A 16,497-nucleotide genomic window follows, 5' to 3' on the forward strand; every position below is an offset into this window, starting at 1 on the left:
CGGGGTGTACCGGGTCGAGCCGAGCTCTGCCGAGCCGAAGCGAGCCAGGCCAAGGCGCGCCGAGCTGTGCCGGGCCGAGCCGTACCGAGCTGTGCAGAATCGGGTCTGCCGGGCCGATCCGAGCCGTTCCCGCCGCGGGCTCGGCCCCGCTCTGCCCTGGGCGCGAGCCGCGCGTGCCTACGCGTGCCCGCGCGCGGGGGGGCGGGCGGCAGCCGGCGCTCTCGCGAGAACCGTGCGGTAGCCCCGCGAGATCGGCGGCTCCCCGCCCGCGTCATGTTTTCCCTGTGACAATCCGGGCTGGTAGGACGCGGCTCCTGGCGGGACTTCCGCGCTCCGCGCCCCGCTCCCGCCGGCCCCGCGGCGCTCCCGGGCCCAGCACCGCCGCTTCCCCCCGCTGTTGCCTGGTGAGCGCGCGGCCGCGTGGGGCTGAGGAGCGCGGGCAGGGGCGGGCGGCCTGGGCGAGCCCAGGGCCGGAGGGGCTCTCCCCGCGCCCTCCCCGCCCGGCAGCACCGCAAGGCCGCGGCCGCGGGCGCCGGGAAGCGGAGGAAGGTGCAGGCGGCCTTGAGGGAGAGGGTAGGCAGGTGGGGCCCGTCAGGTGTCACTGTCCTGTTGCTGAGGGTGGGAGAGGGACGCGCGTCCTCCTGCCGCTCTTCTCCTTTCATGGGGGCTTTTTGTGCCTCTTCAGAGCGGTATAAACTGTACGAATTCTGATTGTGCTTCGGCTGAGGTCCTCGGAGCCTGTGCTTTTTGCCCATGAGCCTCATGAATGCAGTTGTAGTGTGTCCGCGCATTTTCCTCTTAAGTGTTAAATGCTTCTCTGGCTGCGTGCATCCCAGGTGGACCCGTCAGATGTCACAAAATTCAGTCTGAAATTTGTCATGTTTGCCTTCATCGGTTGTGTGCATGACTGTGGGTAGGTGTTCCTTGTGTCTCCAGACCAGTCGTCTGAATTGCGCCGTCTTCCCATGTCATATTTGCTGGCCCTTGCTTGCAATACTGAAACATTATGTATATACTTATACTTAGAGACGATTTATTTTGTGTTTCAAAGTGAAGCCCTAGCAGGTGTTTTGTTGCTGCGTTTTGGGGTTTTTTGAAACTGGATCTGGTTAATTTCATTGAGATGTTGCTGTACACAAGCTGCTTTTCATGTCTTTTTTAAAGGGCAGAATCCTATTGTTGTGCCTCTTCCTTTCACAGTGTGTACAGGAGGGGTTTAGTGCAGTTGAAACATTTTGATATCTGATGTCGCATATCTGTTTCCTCATGGATGGTGTAATTTGCTGTAGCTGGGGCTGTGTGCTCTATGTACATGTATACATATCCTGTATGTATATCCTGTGTATGTGCACGTGCAGATTGTCTCATGAGGTTGATCAGAGTTGTAGTTTAGTGGAGTGTTCTATGCTGGTATTTCATATAAAACCTCAAAGCTCTAAGTTGACATGTGCTGAGTTTAATGCTCCTTGTTAGAGACCACATCTGCTCCATTGGGATGTGGGACTGCAGAGGACTTGGATCTCAGGGTTAAGTATCACAAAAAAAATAATAGTTATTTAATCTGTAAAGGTAAACTGTATACCTGGTCAGTGTGCTACTGCTTCCTATTCTGAGAGGAATCTGGTTTTGGCATGAAAGATGAAAAGCTGTACAATATTGTGCTGCAGGACAGAAAGGCATTGCCAGTCTTCTGAATGCTTGCACCTCTGAGGGATTTGTTAAGTGGCTTTATCACAGTGGTTGTGCTTTAAAATGAAACATCTTAAATTTTTTTGTCTCTGGGTGCAAACCTGTACTGAGGTTTTCCTCTCTGCTCCTCTGTTCTTATTTAAATATGTCATGTATGTTTTGTTCTTTGAACATTAAGACTAAACGTGTTTTTGTGGCTGGATGTATAGAAGTTGAAGGGGAAGTGGGAGTGTTGAAATTTTTTGGAAACTGTGTAAAGGAGGTGTTTATCTAATTGTTACTTAAGTAGGAATGTAAAGTTTTTGAGTTATTTTTGCTGAGGGACTGCTTGGCATAGTGAGAATATCACACAGCATTTTTTTATTCATTTAATCCTTGAATTTAAAAATAGTATATTAGTGAAAACTTGCAGTGAGAACTGCATTCAGTGGGTAGTAGTTGATTAGAAAATGGTTTGAGTGACTTGACTAAAATCTTTTCTGGTTTTTCCCTCTAATTTAGCAATCTGAGGTAGCCCTAATCTTTATTTTTCAAAGAAAACAATATATTTTAAATTATCAGTAATAAGTGCAGTAGGACCATTTTATAGATGAGGAAAGCTGCATGTGAAAGTAGCAATAATATTTGTGTTTGAGTTGTAAAATTATGGGTGTTTAAGTACTTTTGTTTAAGACGATAAGACGCATAGTATTCCAATCTTTGCTTCTGTTTATGTAATTCTTCTTGTAATACTCATGGGGTAGAGATGCACTTATCCCCATTTAAAAATAAGTAACAGAGGCAGAAATTATATGTATTTCAGAGAGGCTTGGTGCAGCAGGCATTTGATTTGTGGTCATAGGTTGTTAGGAAGTCAGTAGCCTTTCAATAGAACAGTCTTAGATCCTGTACAGATACTTAATCTTCCTCTGTTCATGCAACTCAAGAGATTTCTAACTTGCACTGGTGTGTTTCAGTTTAAAGCAGGATGCAATTCTTGATGGCTGCTTTGACTTCCTGCTGTCAAAGTCGTGGTAGTGAATGGTGAGTACTGTGCTGGTTGTGTTTGGGATTGGCTCTCAGAAGTACTCCAACCCTGAAATTGCTGCCAGGTTTTCTTTTTGTCCGTCTCCATTGTAGTGACTGACAGTCAAGTGGAACATTCAAATGTAGTAGGTGTTAACTCTTTAAAAACATCTGAAGTAGCCCTCAGAAATCGAAGCTGTGCTGTCACAGGGCTGCTTGAAATTGCTGCCAGTGTGCTGCAGCTGCTTGCTGTGCACTAGAGTCATTCAGAGTAACCCTTGGAAATTCTTAATATAAAAACGAGGAAAGAAAGCCAGCCTGGAGCCCAGCAGATGCAGGATTTGCTCATCAACAGCAAGCGTGCCTGTGACCTTGGAGCTGGCCAGGTATATTTCCTGGCCTGGGCTGCCTGTTGTGACTGGCTTGGTGTCACCAAGCTCACTAGGAGCATGTTCAGGTGGCTCAAGCAATCATCTTCTCTGCTGGGAGCTGGAATCAATTTGCTGCTTAAAGAAGAGCCTGCAGTTTGAGTCCTCCTTACTACAACTTTTTTCTGCTGTTGAGAGTAGATAATACTGAAGCTTCATCCTCAAAACAATTCCTTACAAATGCATGAATTTACACAACAGAAGTTTCTTTTAAAATCAGTTGTAACAGGAATTCTCTTTGTCAAGAAATGCAGATATTAACAGAAAGTGTTAACACGAAGAGGCATCCACAACTTAGCTGGGCAACCTGCTCCAGTGTCCCACCACCCTCAGTAAGACGTTTCTTCTTTACATCCAAGTTAAACCTACCCATTTTCAGTTCAAAACCATTTCCTGTTGTTCTGTCCCTGTTAACAGGGACTCCATTGCTCTATACCTCCCCTTTATATATATATACACGTGTATATATATATATACATGTAAAGGCTGCAGTCCAGCTTTCTGCTTACATACAGCTAACTGGAAAGTGGAATGGTTTGAATTTTGACTGTGTGTACATATTGTGCTCTCCTGTCTGTTGCTGAGTTTCTCAATTTCAAGTCATGATTTCTGGTAAATACATCTTCCAAATTTTTGTAGTTTTTGCAAGAAAATGTCTGTTTCTATTTGTTGTGGTGTTTGAAGATCCTGTAAGTACACAGTAGAAGTACAAGTGGTTGTACCTTTTGGGGAGAGTAGTAGTGTTAAAACCTCACCAGAGTTTTGGTCCCTTTTCCAGTGCAAGATCAGGCACCTTTCTTTGCTCAAAATATTAGGGTGTTTTTGATGCATGGGATTTTTGCTTCTCAGCTCCTCTTCACTGACTGCTTTTGATTGTGCATGTGAAGTGTCTTGCATTCTCAGCTTTTGTTTCAGTAACCTTAAAGCATCTGAGGAGGTAATGGATTAAATTGATTTTTCTAAGTTTATCTGCTGAACAATAATGATAATTTTTGTTTCTTCTCTACTTGAGTAGATTTTGTACAGCCCTCAGAGGTTTACATTGGCAAACCATGATAAGGTTTTTGTATCACTTTCTTTTTAAACCCTAAGGGCAAGTAGATTTAGTTTCGTATTAACTTAAAAATAACTTTGTCTTCCTTTAGTCTGTCTCTGAGAAGGTCTTTGGAGTGACCAGCTGAAAGCACAGGGTTATGTTGGTTTCAATACTATACCAGATAGTGAATAAATAAGTCATCCTACAGGAACCTAAAATTATGTAGGACTAAAACTGGAAGAATATCAAGTAGAACCTTACCATGGCTTACTTAAATAAGAAGTTTAGGTGGAATTCAGTATTCAGAAAGAAAAGTCGATGGTTGTTTGCATAATTAATGTCATTCTGAATGATGGTGTCATTGATTTGGTTTCCATATGCTCAGCAGGAGGCTTATACAGGGAGGGAAGATAGTGGCCATTGTACTCAGTAGAGACATATGTTCCTATGAATTAAAGCTGGTGTGAAGAACAATCTGCTGTAGCTGCTGTTCTTGCTTGCTTTTGCTGGGTTAGTTCCTGTTGTTCCTTGCTTCCCATTCCAGATTTGTAGGAGACCACAACTCCTATTTTCTGCAGTTTTACAGTCCATCTCCTGTTATTAGCACTGCTAGTATTTTTTTCTTTTTTTGCTGCTTCTGATGTCAGTTTTTGTCTCTTTACTTTCAGTTCTTTGTGAATTTGTAGTAATTTCTCTGCAGTGTCAGTATTTTCTAATTTATTGTTTTCTCTTTCCCATGACTGTTTTGGATGGATTCCATTCACCTGGCATCTTTCATTGCAGTATGTCTAGACTACATGGACAGGCCAGAAAGAACATTTGAAGATTCCTACCTTGCATAGTGACTTACAGTGCTTTTGGCACTAGTGAAATATTGAACAGATAACTGTCCTAGGCAACATTATGTCCTATTAGTTTCAGCTGTCTCAGTGTCCCCTGCACATTTCATATTTTTGGCATGTGACAAAGCAGGATTCTAATTACTGTTACATTTTCTTGGTTTCTAATCACCATTCAAGTAAAAGGCTTTAAATGTTGTTTGGAGCTCTGATACCTGCTGCTAAATCCTGTATACACAGTCCTTTACTTATGAAAAAAAGGATGCAAATCAACTTTAGTTGTACTTTCAGATTGTAAAATTCTGATAAGGACTGCAAAAATTGCTGCACTCAACCAGCTGGCAGTATGTGAAACAAGATTCTTACTGGGACTTTGTGTCTTCTTTGTAAGTTATATGAAAGACTGGAATGATAAAAATGTAAGGTAATCTGTCATTTTATGGAACATCAGGAACTGTTAAAAGTGGAACTTGGCAAAACCAGAGAATAGGCCTTCTGTTGCACAAAACAAAGGTATATCTTGGATTCTACATTCAGCTCTGCAGCCATATAAGTTAGGAATTTGACAGAATATTGAGATAATAATTTGGTAGACTTGAATATAGACTAAAGACTTTGGGTTATTGGTAAGAATGTTACATTTGATTTAACAAATGACTTAGAAGGGTTCTAAGTGCTTGTGCTAAGAAACTAAAATGTTGCAACTTTGAAGAGATTCCACTTGTATAATGCAGCTGTAATACCATCATCACTGTGAGGCAGTAAATAAAAACCTATTGCATTAGGTTTTCTGTCATATTTTAAGTAAATTAGCTTTTCCAGAGCTGTGATTGGCAATAAACAGAGAACTTCTACTTTATCAAAAATTATCTAAAACAACATCTCAGAATAAAGTTCTTTAGTAGTCAGTGCCACTTGCAGTGAATTAATTGAATTATATTCTTAATGAACACATAGAATTATCTGATTATTCTGTTTGTGAAATCATTTCTGAGTTTTGTGTGAGCCACAAAATGCATTTTTCTGGCCCATCACAGAAGTTAATCAAGAGCTGTAGTGTGATCTGGCTGCCATCTGTTTATATACTCAGTTTTCTAATCCTTTTTAGAAACCACCCAGGTGACATCATGCTGCAGGGACCTTAAGCCCAGGAGGTACTCTAGGAGCTCCTCCTTTTGAGAATAATAAATGAAGCTTCTGCAGACTCCAGGAAGTTCACTGTCAGTGAACACACAGTGAAGAGCTCTGTACGTGTGTGGTACAGCATTGCAGGCAGGCAGTGAATAGAATTCAGTTTCACAACCAGATATTTGTATTTAGTTTTGGTGTTTCCTGCCTGTGATTTCACTGTACTGACTGACTTCTTGTGTTACAAACTGTTGTAATTAGGTTCCCATAAAATAAATGGAGTCAGCATCTTACAAAGGTTGCTGAAATTGCTGATTGCACAGAGGGAGAGAGTGCTTGTGAGGTTTATTTTTCCTCTGAGAAAACTTTTGATTTTTAGGACATACACAATTTACAGCTATAGTGCAGTTTTCGAGAGCTTTGCAGAAAATAAAACTTTCAGCTACTTTTGTACTAGTTTGAAGAGCCTGAGCCTTGGCTTCTCTCAGAATAATTGTTTTTGTGTGTGCTTGCGTAGTCAGGCTAGGTTAGAGAAAAACGTGGTAGTATGTAGCTTTATTAAATTCCATCCTTGTTATATCTTCAGTGTGTGTGCTAGTGTCACTGCTTTGAGAAAACGGATTTTTTTCATACTGATTGAAGATACTGTATATAATTTCACGCATTTTAAATGCTTGAAAATCTCTGTGGACTGTGAGAAGTTCTGCCTGGCTTAAAGACTAGGTTAAAATGCATTTCCCTTGTTTGCTGTGTTTGTTTGACAACACTTTATCTAAGATCAATTTTACTTTTTATCCCTGTATTACCATGTTTACTTCTTTGGGCCTTGTACAGGGAGGGAAGCACAAAGCTGTGAAATAACAATTAAGCAGGAGGATTCAGGTTTGTACAAGCAATGGGAAATCACTGTGCTTCAAGATTTACTGATGTTTCTGAGCTAATTGTTCAGATTTTCCTTTTCACAGCCTGAGCAGCAGTTGTACCTTCTTTCTCCTTATCTATGGATTTGTATTATTCTTGCTGGAATTCCAGTGATTACCTGCATTTGGCAATGAGGTAGAGCCACTGTGTTGGAGATGATGTTTTGGGGAAAAAAGAGAAGACGGGCCCTAAAATCAGCTCCTCCCTTCCACATGTTTCAGTGTTTTCTGTCTGTTGATTACTTGAGCGTGTGTGCTAAGGACTGAAAAAGCAGAACTGTTTTGTGGGGAAACTGCCACTGTGTTGCTACACTACTTAAAACATCAAGATAATAATCCTGTCTTCTTCTTTTTGAGGATCTTTTCTACAGCTTTCTTCAAAACAAAATGTGAACCCCTCAACTTTTCTTGTTGTGGCTTTCATACTTTTATCCCTTCCTGCAGGAATTCAGTATTAGCTCTCTGGAATTGCTTAGAGCTGTTCCTGGTCTTCCTGATCTCCTCAAAAGGAGCTACAGAGTGTGATGTAGCTGCACTGTACAGCTTCTGCCCAATCTCCACCTTTCTTTAAATTGTCCCAGCAATCTTTCTATTAGATCTACACACAGCATCTTCTGAGGAGCTTTTATAAATTCTAAGCATTTTTAATCTGAGCCCTAGAAGGGAACTTCCTGTTTACTTGTATTAGGATAAATTAGTTGGCTGCATGGAGATGGTTTTTGGGTGACAAATTCAAGTATCTCCCATAATTGCCTAGCTGACGTGGAAAGGGAAGACTTATGGAAATTCCTTTGAGGGAGTGTGTGTATTCTGTCCAGGACCTGTCTTTCCTGCTGGACTCAGGAACAGGATCTTTAGAACTTCACAGACTTTAACCTTCAACCCCATGCCCAGGTCCTTTGTGTATCATTCTCATTTCTCCCTGCCCTTGGAATGTAGGAGTATTTGGGTCAGTTTCCAAAGTCCTCACTCCTTTGACTGTGTTGAAATTGAAAACTTTCCGTACTAACTTCTATAGTAAACCTTTTTCCCCCTTTGTAAATTCTTATTCTCTTGCATTTGAAGATGATCAAAGCTGTCCCACTTACCTAGAAGTGAGAAGTCCTAAAAAACTTCTTGGTTTCCTGAAGCTGTAGTAAAAATCTGAAAAAAATTATTTGCTCTTAGAAGTTTGACAGTCTTCATGTCTGAGCCAACCAAGTGGATTTGTGAGAAATCTTTAGTGTTTGCTTTGTTCCCTTTCTAAAAAAATCTCTTTCCATAGCTAATTTAGGAGATGGTGGTAAGTTGCTGGAAAATTTACTGTTACTTCTCAGTCACATTTTACCGTATATTTGTCACTGTATATAAACACAAAAAATTCTACATAATTTTCTTGACAATTTCACTTTGATGTTAATGAAATGCTTTGCAAGAATTATTTGTCTTTGAAAATAAATAATTGTTGCAGAAAGATTTCTTGTGCTTCAGACACATATACATGAAAGATATTTTTAGTATCTAATATAAATACCAAAATATAAGCATATACATATATATGCATGTATATATAAATATTGAAACATATGTAGTGGACACCTATTTTGTTCTGTGTCCTGGTCAGTTGTACATGAAGGTGTTAGTCATCCAGGCAGTCAGTGACTTGGTATTGTATATGTGAAATAAGCAGGCTGGGATTAATGACAGGATCAAATTCCTCTTTCTGTTTCTGTGATTAAATTGCTGTGCTGGCAGAGGAAGGAAGGAAAAGCATTCATAGTTTATCTCCTCATAATTTATTTCTGGTTCATGGAAATAACTTGTAAATGTAATTAGATGCATCTCCAGTCTCTTATTTTATTCTTGTTTGAGATAGGGAACTCATTATTTTTCCTTAAAAAAGATGCAGTTTTTCTCAGTGAAAGAATTGACTGTTTGGCCTATTCCATTAGTGATATAAACTTAATTTTTATATGACCAGTAGTCTGTTGTGTTTAATAATGGCTTGCAGCGGGCCATTCACACTTTTAATACCTGTCATTTATTAGTTATTGTAGGTAAGCTTCCACCACAGGAATTAATATTTTAAGTGACCTGTAAAAATCAGCTGGTGGTTTCTGGCTGAATTGATTCCTATTTAAGAAAAAACAAACTGTTTAATAACACAGCATATTTTAAATTCTTTAAAATTATTTGCTAGGCCACTGAAGACTGCATACTTTCTGTGAAATATGACAGCTTTCCTCTTTTTCTCTATTTTTACTCACAAGGGAAGATCTTAAATCTATCAGTTATTAGTGTTTGCTCTGTCTTGCTGACAAGTATTTGCAGGCCCTTGCTTTTGTGTTTATTTTTTCCTTAGGTGCAGCAAACACATCTAAGCCAAAGCATCTTAAAAATCATCATCTAATTAAATAAAAGAAGAGAAATAAATGGATAAATTTATCACCAGCTTTCTTTCTGAGTTCTTGGCTGTGTGGAAATGCGTGCAAATCATTTAATTATTATGGTTTCACAATCATTAGGGCTGCTTTCAAGTTGATTTCTTTAAATTTGAAATGCATCCTCTTACCTCCTGTCTGCATTTACTAGTTATTACAAGGTGTGAAGAATTGCTTCTGAGCTTAGAATTCCAGTAGTAGTTTGGCTGTGTGTTTGTTGTCATGGTGGGGAAAACCATGAACAGACCAGAAGGTTTTGGCTTTTGAGCCTGAGGAGACAGAATCTGAAACCCAGGGGATGCACATTCAGTCTGCAGTGGGATTCAGCTTTGGAAATTTTAGGTTCACCTTCAGGTGCATTTAAAGCACTGATAAAAGAAGAAAGAACCTTTGTCTCCATGTTTCTTAGAACATTAAAAGTGAGGTCTCTTGATAATATTTTCTGCCATAATTTAAATGCTCTACTCTCCTCTTAGCTCAGGCAAAACTCTTCCCTGATTATATTCCCTGTGTTTTCACAGGTTTCATTTTAAAATTCTTTTCCTCACATTCTCTTTGACCTGATGTAAGGGAACAAGCAGCAGTCGGTGTGTGGTGCAGTGATGGCTAAGAGCAGCTCTCCCTGTGCTCGTGCACTGTTCCAGCAGGGGATTCCATGAATCCCAGCCTTCCTTGAACTCAGCTGCAACCCTGCCTGTGCTGCTCAGGGTGAGCAAGCTCTGAAAGCAGGCTTGGTTACCTCCACATCTCTTCCCCTGCAGCTCAAGCTACTGCCACTGCTATTTGGAAAGAAAAATTCTATATCCAGGGTACATAGAACTTGGCTTTTAGGGTTTGATATATACATTTTGTCCCCACTGTTCCCTGGAGAGAGCTTTGGTAATAGGTGTTACGTTTGGTAAAGTTGTTGGAGTCCTTGTTCAGATCTTGTTAGGTCTCATTTTAGTTGACTTACCAATAGGCAACAGTAAAATACATGTGAACATTTACTTCCCCAGAATGGTGTTTTCCTAAAAAAAATTTCCTAAAAAAATGAGTTGTGTTGCACATTGTTGCAGTTTACTTTTTATTTATTTTTTCCCCTGAGGAGCAGGAGGAGAAAGGGAGGAATAAGGGCAGGTGAGCTGGGTTGTTTTTTTGGTCATTGTTTGTTTTTTTAATGTAAATCCCAGAAAGTTCTGGGTACTTTAGTTTGAAGTATTTTAAGTGTTCCAGAGTTGACATAGTTTTATAAAGCTGTTGCTGTACATTTAGACTGTTATAGGTTTATGATGACAAAAGAAAAGTACTTTTGTCCACTTGTCACATGTTTATGGTTTGTCCCTTTGTGCTTGGCCATGTGATCAGCACGTTCAGAAGGTGTGTGGGACTGGCCCACCCTGCGCACTTCATACTTCCACATGTTCATCTGACCCTGCAGGAATCAGATATAGTGAAACAGCAGCGAGTATTCATTGAGTTTTCAAAGCCAAATATATTTTCTTTCTGTCTGCCCTAAAAAGAACTGAGAAGTCCATGTCCAGGCTCTGGAGCAATTATAAACCTGTGTTTGTGGCAATGAGCTGGAAGAAATAAACCCTACCTATACACCGTGCTACCACTGTTAGCTGGTTTCTGCTTAACTTCTTAAGTGATCTGTAGCTGTTACATGCAGAGACAGAGATCATCTACATTTGTATTCAGAGTGCATTTCCAGGATTATCAGCAGTGTCTGGTTAAAGCCTGCTGCCTGTCACATGAAACTGAATTATTTTCAAGGTGGACCTACGGATTTCTTCTGAAAGCTGCAGAAGGAGACTAGGGCACTGCTGAGAGCTCAGCTTCAAGCTTCATTCTCTATTTTTAGAGATGCATACAAGGGCAGGAGGGAAAAAAATCTATCCATTTTCAGGAAAAGCAGCAGTATTTGCACCTTTGAGGTACATGAGCACATTTAGAAGTTTCTGAAAGAAGAGTAGCTGGTAAAAGCATTAAAGTCCCTGAATGAGTCTGTTCAGGGAACTTCTTAATGGAGCTACATCCCATGTGTTACCTTTTGAGGAGGCACAAACTTCACATAAGACAAGACTTGGGACTTTTTCATTAACTGGCCTTACAGTTCCTGTAGGATCAAATGGTGGTTAGCAAATCCTTTCTGACAAACGAGACAGTGTTGCCTTTCTCATTTAACAGGGTGCTGGGTGTAAGAGTACCTGTATGTGTCACCTGTAGTAGTTTATATTTTTAATTTGCATTTTCTAAGTGTAAAATGTCAAGACAAAACAAGGACCAAGTTGCACTGCCTGTTCCCCATTGCCCTTTGAGCATGGCGTGGCAGCAGCACTGACTTTCACTGCATGGCAGAGACTGCCTCCACCCCCAGGGTTCAGCTTGAAATTACAGCAGATAGGGCGCGCACCACCAAAGGACACAAAACTGTCCTGCAGGAAATGATACTACTTTTTGGTGAAATTGTAATGCATTAGCACTTAAAGGGTCAAAGAACAGAAAGTGATTGTTCAGAACCTATGTAACCCGTGGTTAATGATTATAAAGCAGGAGTTGAACAAATCTGTCTTGTACAATAGGAGGTAAAGCATTACTTTAAAGAAAATTCTTTTAAAATGAGCAGTTTTAAAAACTCACTTTGAGAAAGCCTCTTTGCATATTAAGCTATAAACTACCTTGGCAAAACTTACAGTTGACATCAAGAATCTTCATGAAGAAACTGAAGTTCTAAATGCTACCAGCATTAAAATGAGTAACTTGAGTGTCTCTTTGGGATCAGAATGTTCTTTTAATTTATTGATTTTAAAGAATTTTCTCAGGCATAGGTTTAAAAGACCCTGGACTCAACTATTTGTGATCAGTCTATGTTCTTGTATGGGAGAAATTTTTCAAACTCAGTGTATGTTTTTGGAATTGTGATCCTTTATTCATATAAAATAGCAAAATATGATACCATTAGGTAGGTGATCCTGCAGACAAAAATCATCATAGTGCTGAGGTATGCTTATCAGCCCTACACTTTTGTGATTCTTGACATCTAAAGCTTAAATTGCCTTATCTATTAAATGCTGTTCATGTCACTTAGAATTTAATTTGCTTTAGGTGAGTTTTTGCGCATATGGCTTTAGAAAATGCAGACTGACTTACACTAAAATTCTTACATCATGTTGAGTAAGCTGCATATACATGTAGGTGAAATGCTGAAGCTGGTAATTCTTGAGTGGTTAATCTTTTGCTGCTTACCTTCTGCAAGGATTATTTGAGTTTGAATATTAATATGCTGTAGATAATATTGCATACCTATTGACAGTTTTTTTCATCTTCAGGACTAATGGCAAAGAAGTAAACCAGCATGGCAGCTATGGTCCCACCTGTGAAGCTGAAATGGCTTGAACACCTGAACAGCTCCTGGATCACAGAAGACAGTGAATCTATTGCCACAAGGGAGGGAGTTTCTGTCTTGTACGCTAAGTTAGTTAGCAATAAAGAAGTAGTGCCATTGCCCCAGCAGGTTCTGTGCCTCAAAGGACCTCAGTTACCAGATTTTGAGCGGGAATCTCTCTCTAGTGATGAGCAGGACCACTACTTGGATGCCCTTCTTAGCAGCCAGCTGGCACTGGCAAAGATGGTGTGCTCAGACTCTCCGTTTGCTGGAGCTCTTCGAAAGCGTCTCCTCGTGCTGCAGCGTGTCTTCTATGCACTTTCTAATAAATACCATGACAAGGGTAAGGTGAAGCAGCAGCAGCATTCCCCAGAGAGCAGCTCTGGATCCACAGATGTGCACTCTGTCAGCGAGCGCCCCAGGTCGAGCACAGACGCTCTGATAGAAATGGGAGTTCGGACTGGGCTCAGCTTGTTATTTGCCCTGCTGAGACAGAGCTGGATGATGCCTGCAGCAGGGCCTGGCCTCAGTCTCTGCAATGATGTTATCCATACTGCAATAGAAGTTGTGAGCTCTTTGCCACCTCTATCTCTAGCCAATGAAAGCAAGATTCCCCCAATGGGTTTGGACTGTTTGTCACAAGTAACAACTTTTCTTAAAGGAGTAACGATTCCAAACTCTGGGGCTGATACTCTAGGTCGTAGATTAGCTTCTGAGCTGCTTCTTGGTTTGGCTGCCCAACGAGGTGCCTTGAGATACCTTCTTGAGTGGATAGAAATGGCTTTGGGTGCTTCAGCTGTAGTGAACACCATGGAGAAAAGCAAGTTGCTGCAGAGTCCAGAAGGGATGATCAGCTTTGATTGCTTTATGAGCATATTGACCCAGATGCGACGATCTCTGGTAGGTGTCACCAGCTTTGGTTTTCTGCATTGCACTGTAGTTGCATTCTTAACAGGGTAGTTTCTCCACACCCAATACCAGTTTGCTGAGTATGTTAGAAAGGGGGCTTTTTTTTGTGAATTATTTTCCCCCATGTTTCCTTTTTTATCCACCATATCTTTCTCTCCCTTCCTGCCCACCTGTTCCCTCATAGGTAATGATGAAACAGCAAAACAATCTCTGTGTTGTCTTTTTTGGTGTTACGCTGTAACTTCAGAGAAAAAAGTCAAGCACATACTTGATCCATTTGGACTTGTACATTTAAGCGCATAGCAGAAGAATTAGAAAATTCAAAGTTTGCAATACACCTTGTTTCCTGTTAGATACTTCAATTACACATTCCTGCTTCCCCATTCACCTAGGCGTCTGCTTATACATTTTCAGGATGTTCATCAGTTTTCCTGATGCTCAGAAATTAATGTGAGAGAAAATGAGCTAAATGGGAAGTATGGCACATTGCTTTGTATATTAAGTGCTTACCGCTGGTCCTAGATGAATATTGCTTTTAAAGGAAGTAAATGAAATATTGCAGTTGTAAGCGGTGGCAAGCTTCTACCTCATGATGCTCAGATTGAAATAGGGAATGACTTTTTCTCTCAAGTGGTCATTCTTTCATGCTTGTACTGCTTGTTAATAAACATAAATTTTAAAATCCAAAAAAGATTCTAAAAAAGATCTCAAAAGTCTTTTGAAGAATGGGGTCCATGAAAAGAGCATGGCAGTAGCAATATCTGAATTGCATTAAATGTTGTGATGGGCAGCTTTTTTTGTTATTGGGTTTGGGCTATATATACAATTAGAGACCAAAATATGAAGGATATGTAAAAATAAAATTAATTATGATTAGTAATTTAAAAATAATTATCACTAAACACAAATAACATGCATTTCATTGCAAAATAGTATTAGAAGAAATTAACTTCGAACCCAGATACTTTCATAAAATGGAGTCAGTAAGAATGCTGGACCAGCGCCTGTGGCAGTTTTGTTTTCCTGAAGTGTATGCAGGTATCACAGCTCAGGAGAGAGGTGATGTGCTTATGGAAAGAGCCATGTGATTTTCCTTAGCTATTTTGTTCAGGGCTGTTGCTGTACTGGGAGTGTGTTTCTCCTAATAACATTTAAACCTTGTAGGGATCGTCTGCTGATCGAAGTCAATGGAGAGAGCCAACCAGAACATCTGATGGCTTATGTTCTCTGTATGAGGCAGCTCTGTGTTTATTTGAAGAGGTATGTCTTGACAAAAACTTTTAAGTGTCTGTAGTTTACCTCTTCCTCACTCATGGGATTGGTGTAGTCCAGTCTTGGTCAAGTTATTCTGGAGTAGAGGAGGTGCGAAAAACATTGAAAAACTAAGACATCGTGAGACAAAGTTATCTGGGCAAGCTAATGATATGGTGGTGGTGATTTTTATTTTAGGCAGTTACCATGTTGAGGGGCAGTTAAAGCTGCATTAAACACTGTGACTGTATAGGAAGAAATATAAAATTTACTGCTGAGTAGTAAATCTCTGGTTGGAACAGGTTTGCCGAATGGCTTCAGACTACTCAAGGACGTGTGCGAGCCCTGACAGCATCCAGACAGGAGATGCTCCCATTGTGTCAGAGACCTGTGAGGTTTATGTGTGGGGCAGCAACAGCAGTCACCAGCTGGTGGAAGGAACTCAGGAGAAAATACTGCAACCCAAGCTTGCTCCCAGCTTTTCTGATGCACAGACGGTGAGTGACATTTGTTAGTGGTACATGATGTGAGATTCAGCAGCTTCATAGTCGCAGTACGAAAGTGGAAATAGTACTTGATTCCTGAGTGCCAGTTTGGAGTGAAGCGATGATGCTCAGAACTGCTTATTCTGCTGAGAATATCTCAATAACTGCTTTTATTGATGCCTCGGAAAAACATTCTGGTTTGTTTGCAGTGACACAGAGATAAATGTCCACATAACGTGAATGACTGAATTACCTGACTTGCTCTGTGGAAACAAGTGTAGTTGCCTGTAGGTTTTTTTTGTGTGTTTGTTTTGGTGGTTTTGTTTGTTTGTTTTGTTTTCTGTTTTGTTTTTTAAATTGTTAATTAAAAGGTGTCTTAACGACTTTGTGTACTTTTCTGTTGGTGGTTTTCACACCCAGGATTGCTGAGTTTAAAGCTTCAGACTGGGCTAGTTGCTGACACTGCAACCTTAATTAGCTTTCTGAAAATCAGTGTACAGGTTCTTTCTGCTCTCAGTCACAGATTGTGCAGTTGCAGCTGAGCACTTCTATTGATGCATGACCCAATATATAATAGTTTACTTTTCTGGTACTATATTGGCTTTGCAGTGTTGACTTAAGTAAAAGCACTTTTTGGTCACTAGACAATTCAGGTGCGTTTTCTGGAATTGTTTCTGTGGACATCACTGATGTATTTTATATTCCAATGGGCTGCAGAACTGGACATCATAAAACAAGTTTATGCATTCAGAAAACTTTCAAAACATTCAAAAGACTAGTACACAAGAATGGAATGCCTGATCTGAATTAATGGATTGCTCTTTTAATTGTACTATATACAACTATACAACAAATTTATGTGATTTTTCCACTTAACCTTCGTTGATGGTTATTGTAGGATTGTCTGTATGAAGACATTAATTCCCATTAAATAGGGCTGTGGCCAGCTGTTTTGGGCTGTTTTATGGTGTACCTTTATGCTTCAGATGGAGCCTGCTCCCCACTTTGCTGTTAAGA

At 40.4% G+C, this 16,497-nt stretch overlaps 1 protein-coding gene across 1 annotated transcript in view; it reads left to right on the plus strand.

The window, feature by feature from the left end:
- Nucleotides 1-258: 258 nt before the first annotated feature.
- HERC1 (HECT and RLD domain containing E3 ubiquitin protein ligase family member 1) overlaps nt 259-16,497 on the plus strand; it is a 91,224-nt gene continuing 74,985 nt past the window's right edge. Inside the window, exons 1-4 of the mRNA XM_056499769.1 lie at nt 259-404; nt 12,780-13,735; nt 14,909-15,004; nt 15,298-15,492. Of these exons, the coding sequence (XP_056355744.1) occupies nt 12,806-13,735; nt 14,909-15,004; nt 15,298-15,492 (1,221 nt within the window). The 5' untranslated portion in view covers nt 259-404; nt 12,780-12,805. The remainder of the gene's footprint in view (nt 405-12,779; nt 13,736-14,908; nt 15,005-15,297; nt 15,493-16,497) is intronic.

Source organism: Oenanthe melanoleuca, chromosome 10 (assembly GCF_029582105.1).
Source record: "Oenanthe melanoleuca isolate GR-GAL-2019-014 chromosome 10, OMel1.0, whole genome shotgun sequence".
Lineage (NCBI taxonomy): Eukaryota > Metazoa > Chordata > Aves > Passeriformes > Muscicapidae > Oenanthe > Oenanthe melanoleuca.